The sequence below is a fragment of the Tyto alba genome, unplaced genomic scaffold, assembly GCF_018691265.1.
Source record: "Tyto alba isolate M040663 unplaced genomic scaffold, T.alba_DEE_v4.0 Super-Scaffold_39, whole genome shotgun sequence".
Lineage (NCBI taxonomy): Eukaryota > Metazoa > Chordata > Aves > Strigiformes > Tytonidae > Tyto > Tyto alba.
In genome coordinates this window covers 14,082,941-14,102,946 of record NW_024881314.1, presented here as the reverse complement: position 1 = coordinate 14,102,946, position 20,006 = coordinate 14,082,941, and the positions used below count along the sequence as shown (strand labels likewise).

At 38.8% G+C, this 20,006-nt stretch overlaps 2 protein-coding genes across 2 annotated transcripts in view; one reads left to right on the top strand and one right to left on the bottom strand.

Moving 5' to 3' along the window:
* Positions 1–4,790: 4,790 nt before the first annotated feature.
* Positions 4,791–8,279, bottom strand: GSG1L2 (GSG1 like 2). The gene is made up of 5 exons (XM_032988820.2): positions 8,268–8,279; positions 7,438–7,474; positions 6,755–6,973; positions 5,106–5,153; positions 4,791–4,813 (listed from the first exon to the last, which is right to left on the bottom strand). The coding sequence occupies exons 1-5, from the start codon at positions 8,277–8,279 to the stop codon at positions 4,791–4,793; spliced, it is 339 nt and encodes a 112-aa protein (XP_032844711.2).
* A 4,422-nt stretch (positions 8,280–12,701) lies between these two features.
* GLP2R (glucagon like peptide 2 receptor) overlaps positions 12,702–20,006 on the top strand; it is a 38,727-nt gene continuing 31,422 nt past the window's right edge. The window contains exons 1-2 of the mRNA XM_032988819.1: positions 12,702–12,806; positions 18,612–18,705. Coding sequence (XP_032844710.1) covers positions 12,702–12,806; positions 18,612–18,705 — 199 coding nt within the window. The remainder of the gene's footprint in view (positions 12,807–18,611; positions 18,706–20,006) is intronic.

Below are 20,006 nucleotides of genomic sequence, written 5' to 3'. Positions count from 1 at the left end.
TTTGGGTGTTTTTCTTCTCCCCCCAGTGGGATGGAAAGGAGGGAACGGGCTTTTTTTCTGCTTCCACTACCATAGGAAGGGGGAAGTAACAAAGGAACACTCCCCCTCCTTCCAGTGACCACTGTTTATATTAATTTTAGAGTAGAAATGGGCCTAATCCCATTCATAAAAGAAATAAAGAATCCTCCCAGAAAATAGATCAGAGTACCAAACCAGAGAAGACAAATTATTATTGAAAGAGCAAAAATATAAATGAATGGAAGCAGTGAGAGTCAAAGCAGCAAAAAGTATAGACATCTGTAAGTAGGGAAGAAGGAAGATTCTATTTGAGGATTTGAGGATTCTGCACAGCTCCTATGACACCCACTGAGGGTATCCAAGTAGTTCCTGGACATTGCCCAGGGTGTTGTCTGGATACTTGGTGTTGGACCTTCTCAGACCAGTTCTTCCTGACAAAAGGGGTATCACCCTTTCCACTTTCAGCAAGTGGGTGACATACGGGTGCTGGGCTACCTCATCTGCTGGAAAAAATAGGGTGAGATATAACATTTGTCATGATCTGGATAATCTACATCTTGATAGTAGTGACCATGCCCATCCTTCAGTTCTCTGAAAGCACTAGAGAAACATCTCCATTTATACACATATAACAGTAATTTCAAACAAATTGTTGCTGCTAAGGGAAACAAACTCCTAGAAAGACACAGAGCAATATCCGGTAAACTTCAAATGAGATCTGAGTTCTTAGGAAGATGAAAAGTAACAGAACAAAAGACAAAACAAATCCCCTATTTCACTGCAAAAATCCCTGGCCAGTCTGCATCATAAAGACTGAAAGCAGATATAAGTTCTCGTTCAATAATGGTACAATAAAATTAGAAAGATCAACAAGAATGAGTGATAATGACCTGTGAACTTGGCTGTCAGAGCATGTATGAAGCTTGAGCTCTGCTCTATTGACCCAAAATATTGGTCCTGATTGACTTCTGATTTAATCTAATAAAGTTGTTCTTATTCTTTTTTTCAGTCACATTTGGGGAAATATCAGCAGTTTCCGGCACCTGAAAATTCAAATGCTTGCTGTTGATCAGATTTGATGGATTTTGAAAGATATGTATCTATAGCAAAAATCCTCTGAACACCCCTCTTTCTACATTATTTTGGCCCTGTAAGTAATTGCAACATATCCTCTGAGGAGATCTAGTAAATTTATTAAGAAACCCCAAACCAAAGGGACTTATTAAAAAACCTAAATGAGTTTGTTGAACTACAGCAAGGATGTGGGAACAAACCACTCTGAGGGAGAGGAGAGATAAGCAGGAGTTTCTTAAACTGATGTCTCCATGAGAGCACATTTCATTAAATAATCATGACCTTGTCATGTTAAGAAAGGCTCTGATGAGTAAGTTCCTCCACTGTGAATTCCAGCTCATTCCACCGTGCCCATATTTTTACACAATACTTATATACCTCCAGCATTCATTGTCCACTCAGTAGTCTGGAAGTTTCACACATTTTTAGCAAATTGTACCTCAATATAATTTTTTAATTCTGTCTTCTTATGGTTTTACTTTTAACATTTCAGAGTTGATATTCTTTTCTCTCTGTTTAGTCATGAACTATATTTTCTCAGGAATGTACTTCAGTGCTCAGAGCCTTCTTTAGCCACCTATTGGATTGTGCCTTCTCTTTTATTTTTAGCCCTTTTGGATAAGTGCAACACTTATCACCTGTGAGATTTGTAGTCTCAATAAATGCACCTTTTATTTTTTTATGCATCCTCTTTCTGATATTAATCTGTAAATAAAGTAAAGAGAAATTTGAGGTGGGGTTTCAATAAACAGGAACGTTAAATATGAGTATTATAACCAATATGTCAAGGTCAACTACATAAGTCAGGTATGTAGATGGTCATTAACTAAGAATCTTTCTTCCTCCCCCGCCATGCTCCTCTTTCATTAATACACACCAATACAGTCACATATATGCAGTGATTTCAAAAATAAAATTCAAGGACTTGGGTATGAAAATGTTCTGCTAATTTCTGATAACCCTTTTTGTTTATAGCCTTGCATGGGCTTCCTTCGCTTGCTGTATGGCTGCAGCTGTCACCACTATTAATAAATATACAAAAGCTGTTTTGGAATTCAAGCACAAAAGAGAAATGATGGAAAGGAGCTTAAAGATTAAATGCAAGCTTCCGGATCGTACAGCTCCAGAGAAAGCTGGCACTGTGTATATGAACTCTTTTCACAACAGTACAGAGGAACCTGCAAACCCAGTAAAAGGTTTGTATCATCTGGCCAAAATTTCAATTCTGTAAATTTGAAATGTATCTCAAGGTATTCTGTAAATCATAATACTAGATCAGAATGAAATAGTATTAATTAATAAAAATATATATTTGTGTAGCATTGTCCTGGTTTGGGCTGGAATAGAGTTAATGTTCCTTTTTGGTAACTAGAATAATGCTGTGTTTTAGATTCAGCATTGGGTTTAGTATGAGAAGAATGCTGATAGCACACTGATGTTTTCAGCTGCTGATGAGATTTCAAGGACCCTCCAAATCCCCATGTCCTGCCCATGCACAAGTGCACAAGAAGCAGGGAGGGAGCACGACCAGAGCACCAGACCCAGACTTACCAATGAAACATTCCATATCATGTAACGTCATGCTCACTATATAGAGGAGGGGTGGTTGGGAAGCGGGGCTCTCTCTCTCTTCCGGGACTGTGACTGCAGGATCTTGATAGTTCAGGATCACTAGCCGGAAACGGGCTGGGTATTTGTCAGTGGGTGGTGAGAAATTGCATTGTGCATTGCCTGTTTACATTTTCTATTACTGCCATTGTTTTAATTTTATTACCATTATTAAACTGTTTCTATCTCAACTTGTGAGTTTCCCTTTATACCTCCTGTCTTGGTTTGGGCTGAAATAGAGTTGATATTCCTTTTCAGGGACTAGATGAGTGCTGTGTTTTGGATTTAGCTTTGGGTTTGGTATGGGAAGAATGCTGATAGCACACTGACGTTCTCAGCTGCTACTGAGACTTCAAGGACTCTCCGACTCCTCATGTTCTGCCCGTGCGCAGGGGCACAGGGAGCAGGGAGGGAGCACGACCACAGCACCTGACCCTAATTGGCCAATGAAATATTCCATATCATGGAACATCATGCTCACTATATAAAGGAGGGGTGGTTGGGAAGGAGCTCTCTCTCGCTTCCGGGATTGCGATTGCAGGACCTTGGTATCTCGGGGTCACTGGCCGGGAACGGGCTGGATATTGGTTAGCGGGTGGTGAGCAATTACGCTGTACATTGCTTGTTTATATATATATATATTTTTTTTTTTTCCCTATCATCGTCGTTGTTCTCATTTTATTGCCATTATTAAACCATTTCTATCTCAGCCTGCGAGTCTCCCTTCACCCCTCTACTTCCCTCCCCCATTCCCAGGTGGGGAGGGGGAAGGGAGGGTGACCAGCTGCGGTGGTTGGTTGCCGACCAGGCCCAAGCCACGACACCTCCAATTCCCTCCCCCACTCCCAGGTGGAGGGGGAGGGTGGGTGAGTGGCTGCGAGGTGGTTGGCTGCTGACCAGGCTCAAACCAGGACAGCTACATATGACAGTAAACAATGTTTGGGTGGTAAATAACCTCTGCTTCAGTCTTTGACAGTGTCTGTAGGACTTGTCTGATTCAAATGCCATTTAGACATCAAATTCTTGGGCCAGGCTATGTGTGGTGGTTGCTGGGCAAGGATTATTTCTCCAGCAAACCTTTGCAGCAGTAAAAAATTCTGATTTTGTTCAGGAACTCCAGTTGTTATGCTGACCAACAGTATTGGCTGCTTCAGCTACAAGAACTTGCATCTTAACAGTTTTGAGAAGTAAGCCATCATTACAAATGCACTGAACAACTGTGATAATCCGTCTGTGTGATGCCTAGGGATAATAAATTCAGAAGGGTGAGCCTGATGCATCCTGAGTTCTGTGCACACAGCAGCCATATGCACATGCAGAATGCAAATTTTCTCTTCTCCTGTGCAGGGCAGGAATCTATTTCCACAGGGGATTTTACCACACAGGGATAGCTTCTCAGTGTGGCTGTTGGGTGCTTAGATGCTGTCTTGATCTGACCTGCAGGTTCCTGTGGCATTTGCCAATGCCGTTTACAGAATTAGTTTCAGCACTATGTCCACCAGTGGTTTCATATGTGACGAGCTCTCAGGGCAGAGCCCGTAATCCATCACTCCTTTCTGAGGACCATGTCTGCGTGAGCAGGAACCACATCTCATTTATATTTTTTTCTCACACTGTACAAATCTTGAATTATTTGTGCACAGTAACAAGCTGCAATAGAGGGAAGGAGGAATAGCCTTCAGATACTGAGTCTTCCTTCTTCCCCAAGGGGCTGAAATGGCACATTCAGGAAAGTACTAGAATTCTGGACTTGCAGTTTCAGCCGCATGGAGAAGAAGGAAGACTTTTTTTCTGAATCAGCCAGTTGCAAAGTGATTGGTCTAACCTCATCAGTAATAAGGTTTACATTGGAGCGGAGGAGCTTAACAGCGTCTGCAGGCATGTTTTGTAAGAACATAAATGGTTCTTTGAAAGAAAGAGGGCAACTCTCTGCTCTCAGGAATGTGGAAATGCAATTGCCTCCTCACAGTTGTGTGTAAGGTACAAGGAGGGGATTCAGACTGTCATCAAGACTTGTCTTCCCCCAGGTCCCCTCAGCATACTTGTTGCCCTCGTTCATACTCTGCCTATCCCTCTGCCTTGTGCAGACTTCATGATGCAAGCCACAAAATTCCTGACTGAGGATAGGGAGGTATGAGGAGAGAGGAGGCAAAAAGTTATAACTCTTGACTTCTGGTACCCGTATTTAAAGTAATTTTAAAAACCCTTTATATTCAAATTGTTTTCAAAACACAGAGATTCATACTTTAAGTTGTGTAGACTTAATTTTGAAGTTGAAAAACTCAATAAAGGCAAAAAACTGTGTGGGATTAAAGAAAGCATTTTTAATATAAAATACAGTATATTTATTTTGATAAATGTGATCAGGAAAGTTTTATTTAAACAAACAAAATATGCATACCTACCTTGATCAGTAGCTGGAGTCAGACGGATTAAGCTTCTACATTTCCAACCTAGAAAAATATAAAATTTATTTAAAAATAAAATCCAGGATTATTCTGTATTCTGTAACGATACAAAGAAATAGATTATGAAAAAACAGAAAATGCAAAATCTATCATAAAAGCACAAATTGTGATGATCAAGAGAAACTATTTCTGATGTATGTTTGTACACCCAGAGTCCCCTGTACATAGACCTACTCCTGAGACCTATATAGAGAATCCTTCCAGAATTTTTCAAGGCAGAAACAGAGTCTGGGAGACTTAGAGAAAGGCGCTGAATTGATTTCCAAAAGGTTATAGCTCTGAAAGACAGAATGGGAAAATGATCAATTCCGTTGAAAGATTGGCAGCTTGTATACCATCTTCCTTCTCTGTGAAGGAAGACCTGTTCTCCTTACAGCAACAAGGCTGCTGCTCATAAAAAATTCTTCTAAGCTTGATTCCAATTCTTTCTGTAAGGTTTGATTTTCAAACCTATGTGACCTCCTGACCCCCACACAAATGCTGTGAACAAAGCTCTTGGAATTAATGCTGCTCTGCTATGAAAGTACAGGTTGTTTTTTTTCATCTACTAACTGCACCAAGCTGGAGAAAAAGAACTGCCACAGCAGATGCACAAATTAAACTGTTCTGGTATCCATAGCAATCACCACATAAAAGATGTCTTTTGGACATGTATTTTGTTCTGATCTTCAACATTTACAACTGCATGAATTACAAGATCTTCTGGTAGAACTGGACTTTCAGGACAGGTGACTGAAAAAATATTTGCATTTTATAGCACAGATGACAGCTGCTTTGATTTTTCTGAAGTTTATTCTAGTTGTCATTTGTGAACTGATCAGGACAATAGGGGGAAAAAGTTAGTGTTGATCTAGATTTACAATAAATGCTCTATTTCTTGTCCCAGCTAAGTAATTCCCTTATACAAAGATCCAAAATTAACTATAAACTTTCTTTAAAGGCAAGCTAATTTAATTCTACTGACATTTATATATGTACAGTGAAACTCAGTTAAATGCCACCACTCATGATTAGCAATTCTCCAAATGATGTTTTAGTAGGGTGAAAATAATCTTCACTGCTTTGATTTATGGAAGGTGAGATCTCAGTAAGAAAATAGAAATACCTGTGCTTAAGAGGAAATCCATGAAATAGCTTAGATCTCACAGATTTAATTGCTAAAATGATTTTTAAAACCAAGAAAATCACATTGTGCTTTTTAATTTGCCAATGAGATCGTAAGCAATCATTTAAGGCAAATACATTAAGTTTTGCCTAAGGGACTAAAACCAACAGAAAAATAAAACACTTTCCTGTTAAAGTAACTTAACTTGCTTCTCTGGTTAGAAGAATAATTAAAAAAAAAAATCTTCATCTGTACTATAATCTGTTGCTCTAAAGTTCTTTGCAGAATATATTAGGAATTTTTTAGGAATTGGCTAGGTAGTACCCTTTAAGATTCCCCTTCCCAGGGAAGAGAAACTTTGTAAGGATAAATTTTCCTTTAAAATACATATACAGTATTGCAGCAGAGAGAAAAGTGACATCAAAGTCACAGAGAAGAACTCTGATTACTTTCTTAAGTAAATTTACAGGGGTTTACTTACCTTTTTCATTTATAATTTCTTCATAGGAGTACCAAAGACCAGCACGAAACCTGTAGTTAAATAACTTGTCATCTCCTGTTTCCCAAATATACTGCACAGCATTGCTGTTGCTGATGTGGGGGCTATTAAAGCAGATGCAGTGATCACCTTTGCTCTGCCCTGTACAGAAAGGTTTGGCAACTTTTCTTGTCCCTTCACACCAGTAACTGCTGCTGAATGCTGTAATAGAGAAGATTAAAGAGAGAAAACTGAGAGAAAATGCTGCTGAGGCTTTCTGCCATCTGTCTGCATCTGGGTTTGAAACTGACATCCTCCAGGACTGCACTATCAACTGTTCTAGAAACAACCTTTTACAAAGCTATGTTTATATCCACCTTGTGAAATGCCTGCCTGTATTTACCATTCCATTTTTCATTCCTGTCAGAAAATTGCACCAGCTTAGTAGTTAAGACAGAAAACAGATATATGGGCATGACCGGAAATCATGTGGCAGGAGAGGTTAAGGATATAGAACAGTGTTGCTTAGCAGTAATATCTTGTGAAAGATATATGATGAAGTGGGACAATAAATTATAGTTCACCCTATGAATCACAGGAGTAAAGATATGCAGAACAGAGAAGCATTAGAAGTACCCCAGTATGTGATCAGAAAAGTTTTATTTATATGAATTATACATATTTACCTTGATCAGTTGGTGGAGTCAGACTGATGGAACTTCTCTATTTCACACCTAAGAAATAAATAAAATCTTGCAGTTCCAAATGCTTCTGTTACAATGAACACTGATTAAATTGAATACAGTGGTAAATTTTACTGTAAATAAATTCCTAAGGAAATATAACCAGTTGCTGAGTTAGAGCATTTCACAGCCTTACAGCACTTCCCAAGACCACTGGGAAGGTGACTGCATCTGTTCATAGTCCCACCAGTGACAAATGAAAGTCATAAGTTACATGACTTTGCTATTGATGGTCTTCTGGACTCTGTCCAGTCGGGCTCCATGAACACATAATAGAATTCTACCCCAGTGTCGTGGTTTCAGCCTGGTCGGCAGCCAAACACCACGCAACCACTCTCTCTCCCTTCCCCTCCGGCAATGAGAAGGGACAGAGAACCAGACTTGGGTTTCGAGATAGGACTGGGATGGGGAAAAAAATCACCCTTTATGGTCACGAGCAAAAGGCAGACTTGTTAGGGGAAGAAAAAAAGAACATACATTTATTACAGACACTAACAACACATAACAGAGTAGGACAGTGAGAAGCATTGCCACACCTTGAGAACACCTTCCCCCCCACCCCTCCCTTCTTCCCAGGCTCAGTTCTGCTCCCGACATCTCTACCTCCTCCGCCAGCAGCGCAGGGTCAGGTAATGGGGGGTGCAGTCAGTGCTGCCACTTCTTCCATCTGTGGTGGGGGAAGCTTCTGGAACTTCTTCCCCTTGCTCCATTGTGGTCTCCCTCTCACAGGAGAAAGTCCTACACAAACTTTCTCTCATGTGAGTCCCTCTCACAGGCCGCAGCATTCCCCACACTGCACTGTTGTGGGTCACCAACTTTCTCCAACTGGAGTCCCTCCCACGGACTGCAGCCCTTCCCGAGCTGCTCCGGCGTGGGACACCACCACATGCTGCAATCCTCCCAGTGCTGAATTACAGCAGCGGGGGCAACCTTTTCCCATGAGACCCCAGCCTTCTTCAGGCACAGCACCTTGATCATCCAGTCAAAAAACACAGGCCATAAATCAATGTCTGCTCCACCATAGATCTTCATGGGTAGCAGAGGGGGGACACCCTGCTGTCTCACCACAGGATACAGGGGGGTCTTAGCTACGGCACACCTCCCCCCTCCTTTCTTCCTGCGTTCCTCCACTGACCTTGGTGTTCACGCAGCTGCCGCAACTCCTCCTCACAAGTCTAATCGCTTCTCGCCACATCCCTTCTTAAATACGTTACTGCAGAGGCGCAGCAGATTGGCTCAGTTTTGGAGCAGAAGTGGAGCTGACTTGGAGTTGGGGGACCTTCAAGAAGCTTCTGAAAGGGGGCCACCCCTATAACCCCCTCTCCTGCCATCAAAAAACCTCACCACTCACACAAACTCAGGACACCCAGTTAGGTGAAACAGTAGAGAAAAAGATGAATTATCCTCATTTTGTCTGTCTATGTGTGCTCTCTGTGAAATAGCATTTTTTTTCCTTTCATCTAAGAAACATTTCCCACCTTGACATGTTATATATGTTGCTTTTTCTGCCTGTTCGATAATGCAAATAAGTGATGCAGAAAACCAGAAGGAGCAGGAGTGTTAGTAAATAATTGTTTCATTTTGCAACTGTAGGATCAAAACACATGCCCTAAGAGAAACTGATAACACAGGATAGACACTGAAGTCACATATGTGTCTTTTAATTAAAGTAATTCTGATTTTTAAAACAACTCTCTACCCATAAGATATCAGGGTTGGAGAAGCATGTCACTAGAAAAGTCCCAGCATGAACCTGAAAGAACCAGGATAAATGCCTGCTTTAGATTATTGCAAAGATCTCAGCTTGAAAAGCTGACCAGCAACAGAGTAAAAGACCAAGTTGGTATCTGGACTAAAAAGGCAGAGCAAATCTCACAGCCTGAAAAGCAGACTGTAGACTGAGCCAGGAGTTATTTTTTCCTCCAGCTTTGTGTCACTGTATTTTTACAAGGATGTAGCGCTCATGAACTCCACTTGAAGCCTCTGTGAATTGTTACTGACTCTGGATAGCATTACCAACTGCCCAGGAAGTCTGAGAACAGGATCAGTGGGAAGGAATGAGGGAGAAGGAAGTCCTTCGAAGGATTAAACACTTATTTATGTTCTTATTCCCTATAGTAATCTGCATATGGTTGTATTCAAATGTATTTCAAGGCCTGTGAAACTCAAGGCAGTTGAGTTTACTTTGAAATAACACTGACACCTCTTCCAATATGTACAAACTTTACAGGTTTATGGCCATTATAAAATTTAACCAGCATGAATGTCACAGCATTGTTGCCTTCTTTGACTAAATAGACCTCGTACTAGATTTGAATCAGTCTCTGAACACTTCAAAAAAAGTTGTCAATTGATTCTTCTGGTTGTTGACAACTGCACTCTGAGATTTTACACTGAACCAGTTTTCTGCTTATGTCCTATCAATGCTGGTACTACAAACTTTTAAATCAATTTTCTATGTAAGGATGATCTATATAATAGGATAAATGTATTGCATGAACATTTATTTGCTAGATCTGTTATACTGTGGAAAAAAAAAAAAAAAAAAAAAAGAAAATAAAAGAGAAGCAAACAGGTTAACTGGACCTTTCTCCAAACAAAGCGTTATATTCAGTGATTTTTGCTGGTGTAAAGTTGAAAGTGAATGAGGATGGGCAGCTGTGGTGGCTAGAATTCAGCATTATGACCTTGATTTATGCTGTTCTAGTAAAAACTCTGAACAGTAACTCAAAAATTCAATCTTCAGCTCTGCATTCTGACTTTACCACCTAGTGCCACAATTTATTAGTGTTACTGCAATATGGGGATACTTTAATGTGGGTCTCCTGCACTGACTTAGTCCTGGGTAGTGCTAACTCTAGAGAGGAACCACAAAGCTCATTCAAGTATAAACATCAGATGATTTTTAAAAGTGAACAGATAAAAACTAACAACGTGTAGAAGGCAAAAACTGAAAACAGACCATCAGCTGCTGTGTGCTAGCTATCAGTGGAGTAGATGAAAGGACTTGTATGTTACTGAGCAATAGTGAGAATGTATCACAGGACACCCTGTTCATCTTTCCATCTAGGGTCTAGGCAGACCTTAGGCTTTCTTGAGCACTAGGACATCTCTTATGGTGATCTCAGAACAGCTCCAATGCCAGAGGACTATTCAGGTCTCCTGGTTTTAACCTGCTACAGAGCTGATCTTACTCATATGGCTATTAGAAAATGTGCTTTTATCCCTTGGAGCAATACACAGATGAGCAGTTACTACAGGGGTTTTTAAATGCCTCTCCCTTGCGGAGCGGCGGAGGAACAACACGCCAAGACGGACTTAATGTGGGTGATAAAGCATCATTCAATTTATTGGTCCAGGGTACATATATTTATACAGACAACAATAATTATTATGCCTACTAGTCACTAGCTGATTGGCTTAAGCTCTAAAGGTCATGTTCGCACGGTCCACCTACTTGTGGTTAGCTTACAGCACAAGCTTCTCATAACACTAAGTTTCTCAGGCCACTATTTCTAATTCCTCTTAACTTGTTTTCGATACACAACAGTACCATAACACGAAGTTTCTCAGGCCACTATTTCTAATTCCTCTTAACCTGTTTTCGATATACCACGGTACACAAGGCCGAAGCATCCTTGACATTCTTCATGTATCAGCAGCTGCAAGCAGCTGCAGGCAAACCCTAGTGAGGCCCAGCATCAGCGAGGCAGCATCAGCCCCTAGAACAGGCTCTGATCGTACAACTGCTTGGTGGGCTCATGACCCCTGTCTCTGAGCCATTCTCCAACACTCCCTGGTCCCCGGAGTTGTTCTTAGGTATGGCAGAGAGGCATATGTATACTGACACATCCACTCAGGAGGCACAGTAGTGTAGAGCAGCCAGTGACGTTACTGCCAGGCCTCTAGAGTGGGCTGGATGCATTTCCACTTGTGCCTAGAGCACTTCCACACCCCATGTCCCAGTACGCTTTTTTACCACATCCAGACTTCATGTAGAGACATAGGTTTACATGATGTCCTTCCGTCTTCTGGATTCCTCCAGAAGAAAGTTTTGGCACATGTGTAGAGAGAGTCAGGGTACACTGCTGGCCAGGTTGATAGGGTTTGCTGCAGGGTGTATCTGCCACACAGTTTAGGTTTAACCTATGACTGGCATTGAAAACTGGGCTACTGGTGTCCTCCACAGTCCTAATGTTGCACCCCTTTCTGTTCTCCAGCTTAGATGCTTGGGATGTTTGTGAGTTCTGGGAAGTGCATGAGACATCCTCTGGTACAAATAGGCACAAGTTTAAATTGTCTTGGAAATGGAGGAGGTAACATCTGATTGACTCTCCATTTTGCCAATTCAGACCATGAAAATTGTAAGCTAGACCTTAAAATTATTATATTATAAATTGTTTTATTCCCTGAGCCTGCCTAACACATAGATTTATTAATGTTTTTAGGCTTTCCTACTAGAAAGGTTGCAAGCAATATTTTGAAAATTAAAGCTAAAATTCTTCGGCAGTTTCTCCAACCTTGCATCTGAAGGAGTGAAAGAAACACTGAATGTCACAAGAACTGTAGTAAAAGTTTAACTGCTGGTAAAATAATTTTCTGTACATTTAGATTCTCCCTGATCTGGCATTTACTGTGCATATTTGACAAAATATGATCAGAAAGGATAAAAACAGCTATTACTGAACCGCTTCCTATCAGTCAATTAGATTCAGCAAGCTTCCTACACAAAGATTTTCTGTGTTCTAGGGCTTCTTTTAATGATTTCATGAGGTGTATATAAATGTGTATATATATATATATATATATATATATATATATATATATATATATATTTGTGGAGCTGGATTGCACTCTTGCAAAACCACTGGAAAAATGCCCATGGAGTTTCAAGAGAAGAGGATCAGCCCTTTAATGCTTTAATAGTTTTCTGACTTCTTATTGGCTAAAGGACAAGCTACAGTAAGCAGACTTTCTGTGAAGTTTAGAGTAAATTCTCTCTGTCTTTAAATAGAAAAAACAAAATGTAGTTGGAGTCTAGCAGCCTAGACACTTTAGTAGAATTCTTCATTTATTTGTAAGAAGGTTCATGAAACAGTTGCACTCATAAAAGAAGATATTTTTACTTTTTTTTTTCACAGGACAGGATGATATAATTTATCTATAGTAGAGTGAAATAGCAGCATACTGGGGACAAATTTATCAGAATGGGCATGGGGAAACTTTTTTCTCTCTGTTCCAAGATGGGAGTCTGGATCAGAATATCTCCCACATCTGCCAGTTCTGTCATGATATTGTTTCTAGTGAAACAGGTAAGCTAATTCAATAATTAATAATGGGAAGCATAAAAGTGGATTCCTATCACATAACATTTTAACCTTCACAAACAGCATGTTTGTTTCAAACATAGTTCTGACATAACGATTTATGTTTACTAAAAATTAATCATGAGAAATATTGACTGAGAAGCTTCAGAGCTTCATTTTGACTCGGTAATTTATTATAATTTTTTTCTATTAATGCTCATTCATATAGTGAAAAAATTGTGTTTATTTATACAATCTCTTTTTATAGCAATATTGATCAGTATTGAATTATATTTCTTTTTCAGTTTTCCTACTGGATATCGATATTATTCCAAATCATGTTTATTTTAGACTGTTTTTCATTTGTTTAAAAACAGTTTTACTTTATTTCCAGCATTATCTTTTAGTCTTTGACTTGTATGAGCGGTGAACACTGAATCTCACATTTGTGAAATCTGGTGTTGTTTTTTTCATTCTGCACCTCAGCTTCTTACAGAAGGCCAGTAAATCGGTATGACATTCCTACTTTTGTTTCTTGTGGAGACCTACTAAACTATTAATTTCTTTTTTTTTTTATTAGATCTATAAAAAAAATCTGGAAGTTTACTTCTTTGTTTTTATTATTTTATAATTTGGAAGAGGTTTACGTATTTAATGACAAAATATCTCAGTGTAATTCACTTCAAGGAAATTTTCATGTATGATTTTAATCATTATTATTTATTTATTAATACCAACCTTGATTTCAAAATATTTTTTTAAAATTACTAAATTGCAGTAATTTTCAATTAATCTGAATAAAATTCATATATAGATTTAGGGTGCATTTCTATGAAATAAGTGTACATGACAGTAAGTTTAATTGACAGGCTTACTTTAAACTGAAAGCAATAAGGCATTTCTACCCACTCATCCTCCATTTAGCTGGTTTGCTAAGCAAGTGGGTTTGCACGTATGTGTACATATCGTAGAGACAGTAATTGTGTTTCCAGATTTTTTATGAAGAAAAAGTTTCCAGGAGACACTTATTCTAGGTTTGGCTTTTTTTCTTAATAGAAAATGTTCTAATGCTTTTGTACAATTCAAATCTAGAGCTTCTCTCATGTAAATTAATATAGAACTGAAACAACTCTCAGGTTTATGAGACACTTGAAATCTGTAGGACACCTTGACCAAAGCACTGGTTCCATCAATGCTAACAGAAGATATCCCAATTACTTCTGTGAGATCAAAGCTTTACAAGACTAGAAATCATAGTAAATTACTTTGTCATGGTGATTCCTGGAACTTGTTTAAAGAAAAACATTACATTGTTTTATATTTTATTTAATAAGAAAGAAAAATTTAGAAAAATAACAATCATAAATCACTATATTCATATTTTCTAGCAAAAACCTATATAGATATTAAAACATATCAATTAGAATAAACCAGTATCATAGCTGAAAAAAATAAGTAAATATTTAATCTCTTTTTTCTAGTTTATATATAAAATGAAGGTTTTTCTGTCCATAATAGCATAATCTGAATAAACAGAATCATTTCACTTCATTGTTAGTTTAGTATAAGAAATAAAAAGGGTGAAATCCTGATTATACTCTGGTCAGTTATCTAAAAAATAAATTTAAACCAGTCTGTTTGAAACCTTGGGGGTTTATTATTATAATCCACTTCACAAGTGAGAACTTCAGGCAGTGTTTTCTGCTGCATCTAGCATATTTTCAAATACTGGTGTCATCTTGGTGCACATTGTGGTCTCTGAGCAAATGAAATTAATTGAAAGATCCTTTCAGGGAAGTCTGATTATATTTCAGTATGAGTGAATTTTGGTGTGAGTGGGGTGCCAGGCTTGCAGGCTGAGGCAGTTCATTTGCTACCAGTGAAATTTCAGATAGCCTGAAGTGAAGAAATGTCCAGTGTATATCAAAAGGTCATGGACTTTCTGAAACTTGGATGTTGGAGTTTAATTTCTTCTGAGTTGGAAGTTCTGTTTAAATGCTAGTGGCTGAATGTCAATAGAAACTTAAAACTGAGAACAAAAGACAGGCTTACATGCATGTTGCCACTGCTTGAGACCACAGTAAATTTACCTGAAAGCGTGTATTTCTATTGTTGATCATGCATTGTATTTAAATTTAGATAGTACTCAGTAGCCCAAAACTTAGATCATAATAAAAACTTGCTGGGATCTTTAATCACAGACACAAGTCAGATGCAGACAGCAATTTGTCAGTTCTCAGAACAAAGCCACAAGACTGGGCCATCTCCCACATGTGCCAAAAGCAGGAAAAGCCCCCTGTGATCTCAGCAGTGATTGCTGTGCTCCTCACATTGACACAGACTGCAGACCCCACTCTTTCTGAGAGAACCTGGGCCCCTCTCTGAAAAAATAATAGTGACTTGGATGTATATACAGAAGTAAGTCTGTCTCATTTAATTGTTGAATCTTTTTCACTTAGTTAAACAGACATACGACATCAAGGTGTCCCACTTCCTTAATTTCTCCTTCCCTCTTATGTCTAGTTCCTTCTCACTAGACAGTGAATATCTCTTTAGTGCACTTAATGCAGAAGAGCCTTAACAGGGTGTCCCACTGCAGAAAACACTAGTGTCTTCTGTCTGGGGCACCTGCAACAATCCCTTTCAAGCCAAGAAGGGAAAGCAAGTTGATTTTCCTTATTTCAAGGTACTGTCAGCATTCTTCAGCATTTCTCTATACATATGTTCTTATAGATTTTCCCCAGAGAGAGTGAACACCACTGCAGACTGAATAGTCACATGTGAACGAGCTTGCTTTTTTTAGCTACTTCTAGTAGTCCCTGTGTAAGTAGCTGATGATCAATTCACAAGCTGCTGCTATTCAAGCCATCATGTTTTGCTGTGGGATATCTGTTTATCATTTCTTTGATAAGATAAATCTATAGGGATCTCTTAGTCTTTGATTAAGGCCACTCCAGCACTTTTTTTACAACTTGCAAATTTATTGCCGTCTCTTTTGAGATATGACTATCAGAGTTACTTATACCATCCAGGCAGAGTTGCACCAGGGGCAAATACTACTCATTAACATTGTCTTGTACTCCTTTTCAACATCCCCCCTTGTATGTACAACTCCAGAAATGTCAGTAGTCAGTACTGCAACACTGTCTGCAGATGTCTCATGTCACTTCATTTCTACAATTAAATATAAATTTTCAAAAAGTCCTGACACACATTCTCCAGCTGTGGCTTCTAGGAGTAAAATGTTGCATTAGGTCTATCACAGCATATGCTCTGTGGAGGGGTTAATGTTTCTCTGTGATTTAAATGGCCCTTATTAACTGGTCATTGTCTGCTCCTCTGTTAATTTCCAATCATCTGCACATTTTTTGATTAATAATTTGAATTATTTTATACATTCTACTAACAATATATCAAAATAACTCTTGAGATCAGATGACAGCTCTTATTTTTTTTGTCAGGTGCAGCTCTGATTTTATATAGACTTGATTTCTTTTTTTCATCAGATACTCTTATGGTAGAAAACCAAACATCTCACAGATATCTATATCAATTGTGACCAGATATTGACTATCTGAGTCTGCGGGTTTGCAGAAACTGACAATTACATAAGGAAGTGATGTGAAACACTTAATCTATGCCTAAACTGCCCCTCACTCCTGTTGAGTGAGTTTCTTCACAACTGTATGTCAACCTTGTCTCTAGAAAGGGAACTAAACAAGCTGTCAGGTAGCTGCTGTGAGGCTTTTCTTGGAATTGCTTGGCTGTTTAATAAATTTATTTATTAGAAACCAAAGTATTATCCCTTAAATCAAGCAATCCTTTCTACAAATGCATCATCTCCACGTCTTTGCCTCTTCAAATGAGGTTCACTGACCCCAGAGTGTCTGAAGAATCTCCTCTGGCTCCCAGCAGTTTGTGGCCTACATAAGGGAAATGTCAAGATGCTTTTTATTCTGGAAAAATACATTCCTTTCTCATGGCTGCTGTAAATATTCTCTCCTTATCTTGCAAGCACATCAGAGGAAGAATAATTATAGTCTTTCTACTTCTTGGAATTTAAAGTAGGATGTCTGGAAATTAGCTGAGACTAAAAGCAGAGTATTGGGCAGGCAACATTTTACATGGCAAATACATGCGTGATAGAGTGGTCTCATGTAACAGCTAGCTAATATTCTCCACTGTTTTTGTTTTGAAAGTAAATAAATATTATTTTCTTCATCTTTACAACAAACATAAGTCCAAAGAAAAAGACATAGGTGAAGTTCACAGCCATGCATTTTCCTGGTTATTTATCTCAACCCTTGGCACATCACCAAGCTCAGACAAGCTCAGGACAACCACACATGTGTGAAAGGCAGTTTCCAAAAAGGTTCCAGTTCAGACAAAATGGAATTGATTTTCCCTGGAGAGCTGAAAAGCATCCTTTGGTATAGGGATTGTTGCTTTATAGAAAACTTGTATTTGGTCTACTCTTCAGAATTTGGTTGCTACAGTTGGTAACATTTTCAACCAGTAGGGAATTCGTCATTTTTGGTGACCTGGGCCACTGTTCTTACTTTTAGGAGCAGCTAAACACATTTGGGGACAGAAGCTTCCAGAACACAACATGGGGTGATCAGGCAAAGACAAAGAGCCAGAGCGAGGATCCAGAAGCTGGCAGCATAGGAGCAGCCAAGAGGAACAGGCAGCTCTTGTAATCATGGGATGGTTGATTTCCAGACACCAGAGGGGGCCCTGCAGAATCTGCTGTCATTAACTGACTAAATCCAAAATTGAGCCTGTCTTCAAGGCTATACTAGTAGTTCTTGAAATCCTTTTATTTGTGTTCTCTCTAAACAAATCACATCAATGCAAATGTTCCAGATCATATCCTCTCCAGAAATCTAGATTTTCAGAATTGAAAAGAATTCTAGATCTCCTCTGGGGTCATCACTAAAACAGGAAGGCCTAGGCAAAAGCAGCTTTGAAAATATCTAAATAAAAAAAAAAATGTACTTACAAACTCTCAGAACAGAAAAATGCATTTCTGTGAGAGGTTTTATATGGAGAAAGTTTTGGCATGGATAAAAATAATGCTCCATTTCACTATGTAAGAAATCTTGAGGACAAAGACTCTTCTCCCGTATGGACACAAAAGGACAGCAAAACTGTGCCCTGTCCAGGCAAAAAGGGCAATTCAGATCATGCAAATGGGCAAGTAAAACTAGATTTACAATTGTGTTTTCTCAAAAATAAAAGGACAAAAAGAAAGATGTCTATGGCACAGCTGTTGGAGAAGAAAGTGGTCTTTGAAGTGCTGGTCAAGAGTACAGAATGCACTGGAGAAAAGGTGTTAGGAGCTAAATAATATTGCTTATTCATTATGTATTAGCTGACAGCATAAATTGACTGTAAAAAGCCTGGAAAGATTGTAAATTTTGTGAAGATAAGCACACATTTTCTACAGTGGAGGAACTAAATGCCAATGTTTTTGGTGCACCCTCACAGGTTCTAGCAATTAAATATCTCTGCGGATTTTTTTAAAAGCATTTTACACAAGCTGAATAAATTTCTGTGGTAATATGGCACCATGGCAACAGATTTCTTGCTCAGGCAAAGAGAGCAACTAAAGAAATTTTCACTAATGGGTAGTCTCCTGGAGAAGGAAAAGATCTGTTTTTACCTCTCTGCTTCCCTACTGTTCCTCCATTCTCCTTTCTCCTCTTCACTCCTCTCCTCTTAAATTTCTTATAATGGAAAAAAAACTTGTCACTAAAAGACCACAAATTTCTAACTGATTTTCCTCATGTTCAGTATTTTCACTCACAGGCCAAAGGATCTCTGCTGGAAAAAACCACTACTGGATGGAACAAATATAAACAAGGCTGCTTGAAAATGCTGCAGGAATCAACTGTAGATACTGGTAAGGAAACAAACAACACAATAAATCAACTTGTTAAGTAATATTGATAAATACGCAAATATTCTTTTACTTGTTTTGCAGAAGTGTGTGTCTGTAAGTTCTAAATGTAAGACAATCAGCTGTAATGAGATATGCAAACGTAATCATGAAGTTAATGACTTTCTTTGTCCTGAAACATATTATGTTCCTATATATAAACCCAGTTCATATACAGAAATGAACCATTGAACAGCTGGTACTGAGCTACCACTATGGTGTGACACTGAGTGACTAGTAAAGAGGTAGCTACTATTCATTATTAGTAAGAACCATGTCCTTTAGATGAAGGAGACAAGTTTTCACTTTCCTTTTCAGCCTGAAGGAAGACAATCCCATGTTTTTGCCAAAGGGGAGTTTATAATTTGTGATTATTTCACTCTTAAAAGTGTAAATTTTGCTCAGCTATATGCCTGTCTTCAGGAAAGGATGACACAGGCTTGGTTTGAGTAGTTGGAGAAGTTCAAAAAGTAGCTGGGAGAGAGGTGACTGCAGTCACCAAGGAAAGTTTAAGAATGAAACTGTGCTCTATGTTTGTACTCACTGGCTATAGGCAGGTCTCTGCTCCTGTCTACAAGTGATACACCCATGGTCATCTTGCTTGGTGGCTACTTCACTCCATCAACTGCACAGGCAGAATCCGAGGTGATATGGTGAGCTCTGACTCACTTTGCTAGTGGCAGAAAGCTGCATTTAGGACATTGTAGTGTGCAACTTTGTCAGCCAGAACATATGGTCTGATTAAGCTCTATGTGTTCATTTTTCATCATTCAAATGCATTTTGAAGTTGGAAATCAGTTCAAAACATCAGCCTGGGAATTTAAAACAGCAGGAAAAAAAAAAAAAAGGAAAAAAGAAAGAGTGGTTTTCAAATTTAAATTACGTAACATTTTATGTTTTAAAGTTCCTTAAACTTCTGCCAAAATATTGAAATCTGTAACATTCACAGGCCTTTGAAAAGCAAAAGGGAAGAGATACCCTGTGAGTCGAGGAAACAAGTTTTATTGAACACATTCAGTAACAGGTTTTTTATTCTTTCAACTGAATTAGGAGTTTCTGGAAATGAGCAATTCTACTTGGGCATGGCTGCATGCTAAAGGAATTAATTTTCATGTTCTCCATTACTGACCTGCTCCAGAGGCAGCTACAGCTCCTGTCAGCTGCAACAGCATGAGCCTTAGCTTACGCTGTGAAGCTTTAACAACTGACAAAACAAAGCAACACCGCATTCTCATTTCTGACCTCCATCTCCATCAAGAACTTGA